This window comes from Thamnophis elegans, chromosome Z, assembly GCF_009769535.1.
Source record: "Thamnophis elegans isolate rThaEle1 chromosome Z, rThaEle1.pri, whole genome shotgun sequence".
Classification (NCBI taxonomy): domain Eukaryota; kingdom Metazoa; phylum Chordata; class Lepidosauria; order Squamata; family Colubridae; genus Thamnophis; species Thamnophis elegans.
This window is the reverse complement of record NC_045558.1, coordinates 131,977,773-131,987,760: the sequence shown is the minus strand read 5'-3', so window position 1 is coordinate 131,987,760 and position 9,988 is coordinate 131,977,773. Positions and strand designations below refer to the sequence as shown.

The window sequence follows — 9,988 nt, the reverse complement described above, 5'->3', positions numbered from 1 at the left end:
ACAGGCTCAGGCTCCATTCCAAAGCTCCATTTCCAATTGACTCTATCTTCCACATTCCAGGGTAATGTAGTTCTACCATTCCCCCCGAAAATAAGACAGGGTTTTATTTTCTTTTGACCACTGAAATAAGCATTTGGCCTTATTTTCGGGGAGGTCTTATTAGTTTTGAGGTGCAGGAGGCGGCAAGCATGGTCACCTCATGGTTGCTGCTTGTTATTTCTCACTGGACCTGCCACTCATCTTGTGGCGGTCATTAGCATGACAGAAGGGGCACGGTGGCTAGGGTTGCAGGAGCAGCCTTTAGGTAAGGGCCTGTGGCAATGGTGGGATTCAGCCACTTCGCACCTATTCGGGAGAACCGGTTCTTAACTTTCTAAGCAGTTCGGAGAGCTAACCCTGTAAAGAAGGCAGGAAGGAAACATTCTGATGTTGTTTCTAGCCTAATATTTATTACCCTGCTTACAGAAACTGCCTCTCCAGTTAACTCTTATTACATTGTAACAGCTAAGGCAAAGCACCCATTGACCTAAGTGACGTTGAGTTGGCCATTCCCACCCAGTCACATGACCACTGATCCCCGCCTACCCAGCTGGTCATCATGGCAGAGAACTGGTTGTTAAATTATTTGAATCCCTCCACTGGCCTGAGGGGTGCATGGGGCATGTTCCCCCCTCCATTTCCCCCCTCCAGATCATCTCCTCACCTTGTATTGTTTGCATGGCAGTAACCAGAGGAAATGGCAGGGACTGTCTGCTGTCTGCGCAAACATTTAAATATTTTTGGGAGGGCTTATTATCTGGGGAGGTCTTATTTTTGGAGAAACAGGGTAAAGTGGAATATTATAATATTCAAGGAAGACTCTGTGTGTGTGTGTGTGTGTGTGTGTGTTTGTGTGTGTTTATATTTCACTCATTTTCACTTCCCATCTCCCTCAGAGAGGTGATTTGAGAGGTATACAATTTAATGAATTGAATTAAGCATTAAAAAATAGAATAACTTAAGTTTTGTTTTTTAAAGAAAAGTATTAGGTATTTTAAAAAGAATTATGTATAAAGCAAAATTGGTGGGCAAAATAACCTCAACTGGTGTGTTTCTATCCTCCCCCCATCCCAACCAGTGGTGTTTTCATTTGTTTCCTTCTGTGCATATGAAGTCTTACTCTCCTATTTTTTCCCCAAAGGTTCCTAACCATGCAGCGATGACTGTTGCAATACGATAAAAATGTTTCCTTCTGATATTTTTCAAAGTACTGCTGCAAAGAATAATACTGATTACAGATTAAGGGTAGTTATTGCCCCTTCTTCTCCAAATCTTAAGGGAATTCCAGGCAGGCACTGTAAAAATGATCACTCCGGATTAAGACATTGCATTCTTTCAATATCTGCTTAGAAATACAGAAGCACATGAAGGTAGGATTAATATTTCATCTTTTTAAACTTTAAATAAAATTCATTGTCTTAAGTTTAGATAATATTAATAAATGGCCAGCTACTCACTTGAATGGTCGCATAGGAGTTACTGTTTGAGGTCTACAATGACTACATGTTATAGTCAGTTGGTTATAGTCAGAACATTAGTTTTACTTTTTTCCCCAACTATGATGTGCATTTCTCTTCCCTGCACCTGCAGACTTAGAAGTCCTCCTCCAATTGTTCATAAATATTATCAGTCCGGAGATTTAATCATTGCTGCTATTACTCATCAGATTTTGTTTGTTTCAAATGAGATCACTTTTCAAAGTGTCCCTTATTCTGAAGTCTTTGATCAGTATATGTAAGTATCCAACTTCTTCTCCACCTCCTCATACCATCTTTCCCCACTTTGCCATCTAAAAGCTGTATTTTCTTTCTCTTTTATGCTTAAAGTTATTCATTGCTTGTCAGTTGGTATGACCTGTTCCAGTGACCTTATTTAGCCCTTTTGTCTCTCAGCTCTTGCACCATTTCTGTTGCCCATTTCTGGACTCCCCTCAATCTAATGAATACATTTTCTTAAGTGAGGTCTCCAGAAGTGAACAAAGTATTTCAAATGGGTGGCTAACTAGATGCTACCTTAGCTCAAAGTTAAGTAGCCACAACTGGGTCCTACTTGATACAATCTAGGGCTATTTGTTAGTGACCAGATTGCAAGTATTCAGAACAAACCATAAGCACTAATTTATATATTTTTGTACGTATAATTTATATGTATCAATTAAAACACTGTCCACTGTCCAACATTTCTGAAAGAGAAATATATTGATGTCATTTCTAACTCTCGCTGAAGGTTAATTACTCATAATTACCAGCACACTTTGGCTCTGGCATTTGCTGTAAAGGAGATCAATGAACATTCTGGGATCTTACCCAATGTTAGCCTTGGTTTCTTTATTGCTACTCACTATCCTGGGGGAATTACAACTTATCAATTAGCAATGGAATTTCTATCTACAAAGGATAAATTTATACCCAACTACAAATGCAATGACCAGACCAACACAGTAGCTGTCATTGGAGGACCCCTGATTAACACCTGTCTCAACATGGCAATCACTCTACAAAACTACAAATTTCCCCAGGTGAGACAAAAATTGGAACAATATGAGAGGTTCACCAACTATTTATTATATTCAAAAGGTGGGTCACTGAAATGAAAATATGAGCAAAACCATGAATAAGAACATCTTGAAAGGCCTATCTCTTTTTGTATTGTTAGCAACATTGCAGAAGTTATGTAAAACTAATTTTTAGGCATCTTATTTTTGTATCCCACCCAAACTTTCTTAACCTTAATTGGGTTAAGAGAACACACATGCATTGTTTTTTTTTTCTTTTATTTTGGATGAGACCCTTTATTTCTATGTTCTTCTGACTTTCTCCATTTAGATTTTTTATGGATCACCTCCATTGATGAATACTGAAACAGCAATGTTTGTCAAATGGATGTTCCCAGATGAAACCCATCAATTTAAAGCACTACTGCGTTTATTGTTGCATTTTGGATGGACCTGGGTTGGGTTAGTTTCTCTGTTTGAGGAAGATAGGGACAGGTTCATTCAAAAGAGACTTCCCATGTTTTCAGAGAGAGGAATCTGCTTTGACTTTTTAATATGTCTTCCCCAAATGGTGTATGGTAATGCAGCTGCTGAGTGGATGGAAAATGCAGAAAAAATATTCAAAGTGATTATGGAGAGTACAGTCACTGCAGTCATTGTAAGTGCTGAAATTACAGGCATGGTTATTTTGAGACTAATGGTCAATTTTTTCAGTTATGATAATATTCCAAAAGAGAGACAGGCCAAAGTTTGGATTATGACAACCCAGATGGAATTTACCTCCATTCTGATGCAAAGACAGTTCCACATTGATTTTCTTCAAGGTGCCCTTTCCTTTGCAATTCACTCAACGCAGCTGACAGGATTCCAACAATTTATGCAGAAGAGAAACCCAAACGTTGACAAAGAAGATGGCTTCATTAGGGATTTCTGGAAAGATGCATTTGAATGTTCCTTCTCCAGTGATATTGCAGATGAGAAGGCTGAAAGGATCTGCACTGGAGAAGAGAAGCTGGAGACTCTTCCTAATTCTGTCTTTGACACCACCATGAATGGTCATAGTTACAGTCTCTACAATGCAGTCTATGTTGTGGCACATGCTCTGAAGGCCATGTGCTCTTCCAAACTCAAAGGGGAACGAAAAATGAATGAGAGGAGATGGAAGCTCTTCCTCCGATCACCTTGGCAAGTAATGTTGGCTAATACAAAATTTGGGGAAATCATAAAGTACCAGAATAGGAGACCAGTTTGTTATTGTTGTTGTTTTAATTTTGTTGTTTCAACAGTTAGAACACTTTATAGATAGTTATATAGAAGTAGCTAATATTTTCATTAAAAATAAAATAAAATAAAGTAAATGTAATGCTTAAATATGGAGACAGTTAGAAATATGTAATATGTAAGTAGTAAATATTAATATTATTATCAATAATAATAGAAAATACTTCAAGTGAATAGCAAATCCATCAAAGAGTCATATGAAGAAAATGTCGATTTGTTAATTAACACCTCAAATAATTCTGTCTTGCCTACACTTTATGGCAGAAAACCAAATCCACAATTTCTGAAAAGGTTAGTAAAGCAAAGTGGTCCTCCCCTTTCTGGATTTTGTATTGGAATTCTCATCTGATAGTTTTTCACCTGAGAGTACAATCAACATTGAGTCTTTATTGATTAGCCCTTGGGTGATATCAAAGTGCAAAGTTCCAGAAACAAATTATTACTAAAATTTGATAAAATTTTATTAATAAATTTAACAAAATTTAATTTGTTAAAATGGAATTGGAATAAAATCTGATTTAAAATGGAATTGGAATAAAATACAGTCTAAAATGAAATTGGAATAGAATACAATAATTTAAGATATATTTACCATATGATAATATTTCAGTGTCATCCCTGCAATCTAGCCCAATTACTCCCACATATGCAGATTTCAACCCAATCATTTTGTTTAAGTCATGTGCTGTGTTAAACGTTATTTTAGATTTCTGGCTGTACATGAGGTAAATTGTTTTTATATGGAGATCCCAAAGGGTTAAACACTTGGTATATAGACGAAAGTAACTCTGAGTAGAAAATGTGTTTGATAAAAAAATATTTCTTTTTCAGTTTAAAATAGTATAGACTGGAGCAAAATAGAACAGCTTTTGTTTTATTAAGTCTAGCCCAAATATGAAAAAATAAATTGACATATTTCCATTCCCTTCAAAGATTCCCGTGTCGTCTTCTTTTTCTTTCTTTTTTCTTCTTTAGCTCCACCATTTCTTGCAACAAGTCTCCTTTAACAACAGTGCTGGGATACAGGTTTCTTTCGGCCCCAATGGGGAATTAGAAACGGGACTTGATGTTTTCAATTGGGTCACATTTGCAAACAAGTCCTTTCTGAAAGTCCAAATTGGAAAGATCGACCCCATGGCTTCCCCAGACAAGCTCCTCACCATTTCTGACAAGGAAACCGTTTGGCCACTCATATTTAACCAGGTGTGTCTCATTTTTTCCTTTTCCTGAATTTATTAGTTACGGACTGATGGAGTAATGATTAAGCAATCATAATCATAGCAACCCTTGAAGCAAGAAGTTATTTAGCAGTCTGTATGTTATTCATTAGAGGTAGTTCTCGATTTACAACAGTTCATTTAGTGAAGGTTTGCAATTATAATAACACTGAATAAATTGATGTAAAACTGGTTTTCACACTTACAACCATTGCAGCTCCCGCATGGTCATGTGATCAAAATTCAGATGCTTGGAAACTGACTGGTATTTATGACAGTTTCAGTGTCCTAGAGTCATGTGATCAGCTTTTGCGAGTCATTGGGGAAGCCAGATTCACTTCACAACAGTGTTACTAACTTAACAACTGCAGAGATTCACTTAATAACGGTCATAAAATGGAGCAAAACTCAATTAACAATGGTCAACACTGAATGAACCTGGCTGAGGCCATCTTTATGGCTTCGGGTTGCCATTGGATAGGAGGGGGAGCAAAGAATTTCATTTTTTTAGGAATCTACCTGTCTTGGAATTCTGCTCTCTATGGGTACATTACTTGGAACACTAACATTCTTACTTAATAATATAAACTTTGGGTTCAATTGTGGTCATTATTCGAGGACTATGCTGCCTACCTCTAGGTGACTTGTAATTGTAAAAACAAGATAAAACTATCTTAGTACACAGGATTTATTTCTTATTGCATTTGTAAGTAATTTTTATATATATATATATATATATATATATATATATATATATATATATATATATATATATATATATATATATATATATATATATATATATATACACTGTACTTTACAATGAACACAAATGTATGAAAATAGAATGGTTTTTTTTTTTAAAGGTATACATAAATTTCATGATTTCAACATTTTAGAATTAACTTTTTAATAACCTCCTTGGTGGATGAAAAAGTTGGAACTTCCAAAAATGTTGAAATTAAATTCTTTGATTAGAGAAAATACAATATTCAGATTTAAACATATTTTTTGCATGACAAAAGAAAAAAAAATGCAGTTATGAGGGTAGTTTCAATGATTAGAAAAAAATGGATAATCCTAGATTAAGAGAAAACTTAATACTAATTCTTGTACTGTTGAAAAAAATAAATTGGGAGATATGTTTTTTCTATTTTTTAATAAAAGTTTTGCACTCTTACTTTTCCCCACTTTCATTCTCATTATTCTGTATTAGTTTGTTAGTTTCTAATTTCCATTTAATGCTTTGTTTGCAAAAAGCACCCAAACGAAATATGGATTTTTTGCTGGAGATACCAGAGTTGCTTTTTCAAGAGGAAACTGGACTTAGTTTTTCTTGAAGACATTTCATTTCTTATCCAAGGAGATTCTTCAGCTCTGACAGGATAGTGGGGAATGGAAGGATTTATATTCTTTGCAGACAGGCAGGACACTTTGCTGGACACTTAGTCCTTCTAGTTACTTAACTAATTATGCTAATCCAAGTGCAGTAATACTGTTCCATACAATCAAGAATTTTAATGGCTTTCTTTGAATAATTGAAATAATTTTGATACACACACACAAACACACACACACACATATCAAGGTTATATCAATTATTCAAAGAAGCCATTAAAATTCTTGATTGTATGGAAGAGTATTACTGTGTCTGTGTGTGTGTGCACGTGCACTCACACTCACACTCACACACACACACACACACACACACAACACAAATATATTCTAATATTTGAGTCAAAAACAAAGAATTTCTGCTGATGATTCTGTCTCTCAGTCTCTCATTCTCAATCCAATCCAATCAGATTTATCAATTATTTCATCATGTAATCATAATGTAGCAGTATCTCAAGTAAGATGCAAAATTCATTTAAGAAGATGCATATTTTTCCACAAAATATAAATTAAAAACTAATCAGTGAGTGAAGAAATATAGTTATTTGATTTTACTTGAGATGAATAAAAAAATAATCTATATCTCTAAGTATAGAGATATAGAGAGTTAAAGATTTTTCCATATTGCCTCAAACTGATCTTTAGAATATAATTATTGGGAATGATCAATCGATTAATGTAATAGGTATGAAATAAGAAGCAGTTGAACATTCAGTAGTGAATTTCTACGAAAGAAAAAAGGAAATTGCAACACCAATATTTAGCTTATATATGAAGAGTTTGCATATGTATAATTGATGAAAAAAAACAGTCCTCCAACAATACATTATTTTTGTGAATTCTGGTTTTATTTACGAGCAGACATTACCTCTTTCCATTTGTAACAAGAAGTGTCCTCTTGGCCGTAGCAAGATAAAAATGGAAGGAAAATTATCCTGCTGCTATGACTGTAAAATATGTCCAGAAGGGAAAATAGCTGATCAATTGGGTAAGTAAAGAATTGTATTAAATTTATCAATTATATAATAAATATAAATGGGAGTTTATTTTTTAATAAATAAATATTTTATTAATATTATGGTGATTGAAAATATTGAGCTTCACATCATATTGAAACATTTGATATTTTCTTCAGACTTCAGTGAGTTATTTGGTGATAAAAACCAATTAGTTCATTCTAACTTGGAGCATCTGTAGATTGAATTATTCATTCTCATGTTTTCTTGAAAAATTAAACAGTTTTTTCAGAGACCTTTGCCATTACTTTTTGGAAATTTTATATTGTTAATTAGAATTGAAGATGCCTCAAAACAATCATGTTTCTATGAATGATTTCTCTTTCAGACTTAGATGACTGTTTCCCATGTCCAGAGGATCAATATCCAAACCAGGATAAAGATAGTTGCCTTCCAAAACGTATAATTTACTTAACTTATCAAGAACCTTTGGGGATTTCTTTGGCAGCGATTGCAGTCTCCTTTTCTGTCATCTCAGCTGCAGTGCTTGGGATATTCATTAAATATCAGGACACACCTATTGTGAAAGCCAATAATAGGAACCTCACTTATAGCGTTCTTGTTGCTCTCCTGCTCTCTTTCCTTTGCAGTTTGCTCTTCATTGGGCAACCTGACCAAGTGAAATGTCTTTTGCGACAAACTGCTTTTGGCATCCTCTTCTCTGTAGCCCTTTCTTGTATATTGGGGAAAACAATCATAGTGGTCCTTGCTTTCATGGCCACCAAGCCCGGATCCAAAATGAGAAAATGGGTGGGAAAAAGGCTAGCTATCCCTATTGTCCTATCTTGCTCCCTGACACAATTCTGCATTTGTGTGGTGTGGCTCATAATTTCTGCTCCCTTCCCAGATTCTGACATGCATTCCCTGGCTGATGAAATTGTTCTACAATGTAATGAAGGTTCCACCACAATGTTTTATGCTGTCCTTGGCTTTTTGGGGTTCTTGACTGCTGTCAATTTCACTGTGGCCTTCCTAGCTAGGAATTTGCCTGACAGCTTTAATGAAGCCAAATTTATCACCTTCAGCATGTTGGTGTTTTGCAGTGTCTGGGTGTCATTTGTTCCCACCTATTTGAGTACCAAGGGAAAATACATGGTGGCTGTGGAGATCTTCTCCATTTTGGCTTCTGCAGCTGGATTACTTCTCTGCATATTTTCCCCCAAATGCTATATCATTCTGCTGAGACCTAATCTGAATAAGAAGGAGCAACTAATGAAAAAATGAAGCTAATTTTAACACCATACTCTTTGAAGAAATCAAATTAGTTGCTTTCAAGATATATGACTTTTTCTCCAATTTGAGGTTTGGCATTTTCCCTTCCGTTGCTACATCAAAAAGATGAGATGTTTGCAAAAGATGGCAAGATAACTCCTTTTCAGTTTCCCTGATAAACTACTCTCATTCGTAATGACTACTACTGTTCCACCTTTGCCTTCTAATTTAATTATGATGTCACTGTTATTTCTATGCCTTGGATGACATCTAATTCTGCCTATGGAGATTAATGTATAAAGCCAGCATTGATTAAGACTGATGCAGAAGGCAATAATAGTAAACATACAATTCATGTTTTCATTCATCTGAGGATGTTTGATTGTTTGCATTAAAATTTGCAATACTTCACATCTTTGAGTATCGCTCCTATTCTGATGAATGGATACCTGTACAATTTTGGACAGTTTATTTGTTTTTATTGAAGGAGATGAGTTTTGCATTTTGGATTCATTGTCTACTCCTGGCAAAATCCTGATGTAATTGAGATTCTAGAGACAAGATGGCATAGACATTAATAATAGGCAGTCTATTAAGACAATTACAAGAATTGCAATTTTTAAAGGAAATAACAAAGAAATACAAGTACAGTTAAGTATGTGCAAAGGGAATCTTAGCAAACTGCAGGTAAATAGTGGGAAAAGACTTTTACAGAAGATATTCCTCAGGAAAGGGAAGGCTGGGCATAAGAAGAAAAAGATTCAGAATATCCTCAGTTTTTCTAGAAATAATGTCAAATGTTTTGACAGATTTTCAAGGTTTTTCCCCATTTATTTCACCCAAAATAAAAATCAGTCCAAAAAACCAAGGCATTCCTATTTTTCAACATGCCAATTTTGAAAGCTTGACAGAATGCAATAGTGCGGCTATATATGTCATCATCGTCTGTGCTTCTCCAGAGAAGAACTTTTGTCAACACAATCTCAGAATCCAACACTTGAAAAAATTCAAGAGACTTTTTAAAAATATTTATTTGTTGAGGTCTAATATTTATCTACTCTCACCATGATCCACATTTGAGACTTATCATTATGGCTCAAATAACTTTAAATTGCAGAAAGAGACATGAAAAATTCTTAAACATATATCCAAGAACCATTTCTTATAGTAATTAGATAGTATTACATGAGGAAACCACATCCCAACCTCAAAGGTCTACGGGAACAGCCAAGAATTCCAAAAGGGTTGGGGCCATAAAATCTCCAGGTAATGCTGTTCCATACATGGAACAAAATATTTGGAAAGCCCTATTTGTCAGCATCTGTTTTGCTGCT

At 35.0% G+C, this 9,988-nt stretch overlaps 1 protein-coding gene across 1 annotated transcript; it reads left to right on the top strand.

Moving 5' to 3' along the window:
• The first annotated feature begins 2,921 nt into the window (after positions 1-2,921).
• LOC116520814 (vomeronasal type-2 receptor 26-like) lies at positions 2,922-8,666 on the top strand. Its single transcript, XM_032235202.1, has 4 exons — positions 2,922-3,722; positions 4,790-5,017; positions 7,288-7,414; positions 7,771-8,666. The coding sequence occupies exons 1-4, from the start codon at positions 2,922-2,924 to the stop codon at positions 8,664-8,666; spliced, it is 2,052 nt and encodes a 683-aa protein (XP_032091093.1).
• Positions 8,667-9,988: the final 1,322 nt, after the last annotated feature.